This window comes from Stegastes partitus, unplaced genomic scaffold, assembly GCF_000690725.1.
Source record: "Stegastes partitus isolate 25-593 unplaced genomic scaffold, Stegastes_partitus-1.0.2 Scaffold236, whole genome shotgun sequence".
NCBI classification, from domain to species: Eukaryota; Metazoa; Chordata; class Actinopteri; family Pomacentridae; genus Stegastes; species Stegastes partitus.
The window spans coordinates 38,698-40,547 of record NW_007577967.1 but is presented as its reverse complement, the minus strand read 5'-3'; the positions used below and the strand labels follow the sequence as shown (position 1 = coordinate 40,547).

Sequence of the window (1,850 nt, the reverse complement as noted above, 5' to 3'; positions counted from 1 at the left end):
TACATTATATTCTGGAATCTGGAAAAGGCAGCTCTACTCTCCCACCAGACAAGATGCACAGAAACAGTGAAGCTAAAAGTCACTTGTGGGTCACACCAGACCTTCAGTAAAATTGTGCAGTTTACCTCCAGACTGAAAAGTCATTGCTCTGTATATACTTTTCTCCTGGTCTTTGTAAAAAGGAATGCTTAAGGGTCTCATCATAGGCCGGATTTTCTGAAGTCTGACAACAGAGCCTAGAAAACGAACAAACTCTAGTGTCCCGTCGGATCACTTTGTCCTGAAATATATATTTTTGTATGTGTTTGGAACACCAATGCTGCCTACCCCAACTTTAAGCTTTAACGTTAACAACTACAAATTATAAATCACTGCACCAGGATGGGAAAAAAAAAACCCTGAAATAAATGAACCCAGTAGTGAGACAAGAGCACTTCAAACAAAATGAGGAGGAAGGATTTTACCAGTTGAAAGGTAGCGGCTTCAGAGCTGGAGGGTTCACCCTGGTCATCTCCTTCCTTCTTTTGGTGGTCATGCGTTTCTGTAAATTGATCACCTGGATCTTCATGGTCGGCCTGCGTTTGCGCCCACTTGTGCGGATCTTGACTGCAGAGATGACATCATTTTCCAGTTCAGAGGCGGGACACTCATTGCTCCAACCCTCTGGATGCTCATCACCATTACCATCTGCTTGCACCTGGCATTCAGCTTCAGCAACGTTAGCATCACTTATGTTGTCTTCAGGCTCCTGCCCGTCTTCACTGCTCCCCGTAGGCTTGTTGGAATTGTTAATATCATCAATGTGAGTTTTTAGGTGCCTTGCAAGTGCCATCTCCCAGTTGAACTTCTTGCTGCACTGAAAGCATGCGTAAACACCTTTTTCCATGTGTGTCTGCTTGTGCTCTGTACGAGCCGACAGGGACTGGAAGGTCTCCCCGCAGATGACGCAGTCGTACTTTCGTCCTGTTTTGTGGGTGTGTTTGTGCCTGTCGAGGGACTGCCTGAAGGAGAAGCAGCGGCCGCAGTCACTGCAGCGGTGTGGACGCTCTCCGGTGTGGATGACCCTGTGGGCGATTAGAGAGGAGGCAAACTTGAATTTCTTGTCACAGTCGGGGCAGTCGTGTGGTCCCACGGGGATCTTATGTTGCGACGCTGACTCATCCTTGTTCACTTCTAAACAAGTGTTTTTCAAAACTTTTTCTGGCATTGCTTCCTCTGCTTCACCTGCTTCCTCTTCTCTGGGCTTCTCTTCAGGAAGCACCACCAGCGAATCTTCCACCACTGAGCAAGTTTCTGTTCCTTCAAAGCAGCTTTCTCCCATCACCACCTCGATGTCAGCGCTCGCGCCTAATTCAACCTCTGCATAGTCCGTCACTGTAATTATTTCAACCGCTACATCATCCACAAACGATACAGTGTGTGTGTCTTCACTGAGGCCTTGCAGTGAATCTGATTGGTTGGGCTGTTCTACAGGTTTTGACATTTTGCTTGGGAGAACGGCGGAGAGCGAGGAAAGGATGCTGTCGCCCATACTAGAAGGTGGAACTGGACAAAAAGGACAAAGAAAAAACAAAAGTTACTCTGAGGGTTACATTAAAAGTAACATACAACAGATGTGCCCATGACTTACCGTGCTGCTCTAAATGTCCGAGGCGTTTGTGGTGCTGGAGCAGATTTTTCAGGTCTGTGGGCTCAGAGACTGACTGCACACAGTCGTCCATCACGGAGCATTCAGCTCCCAGCCAGGAAACAGTCTGTGGGAAATGTACAAAAACACATCAGAAAAGATGGAATACATTCCAAAAATAATAGACTTGATGAACTAAACCCTGATTTTAACTTAAAAAATA

At 46.4% G+C, this 1,850-nt stretch overlaps 1 protein-coding gene across 1 annotated transcript in view; it reads right to left on the bottom strand.

Moving 5' to 3' along the window:
- The window catches only part of LOC103357122 (zinc finger protein 585B-like), an 8,795-nt gene that overhangs the window by 2,617 nt on the left and 4,328 nt on the right, over window positions 1–1,850 (bottom strand). The window contains exons 6-7 of the mRNA XM_008281528.1: window positions 1,631–1,754; window positions 465–1,545 (exon numbers count right to left, since the gene is read on the bottom strand). Of these exons, the coding sequence (XP_008279750.1) occupies window positions 465–1,545; window positions 1,631–1,754 (1,205 nt within the window). The remainder of the gene's footprint in view (window positions 1–464; window positions 1,546–1,630; window positions 1,755–1,850) is intronic.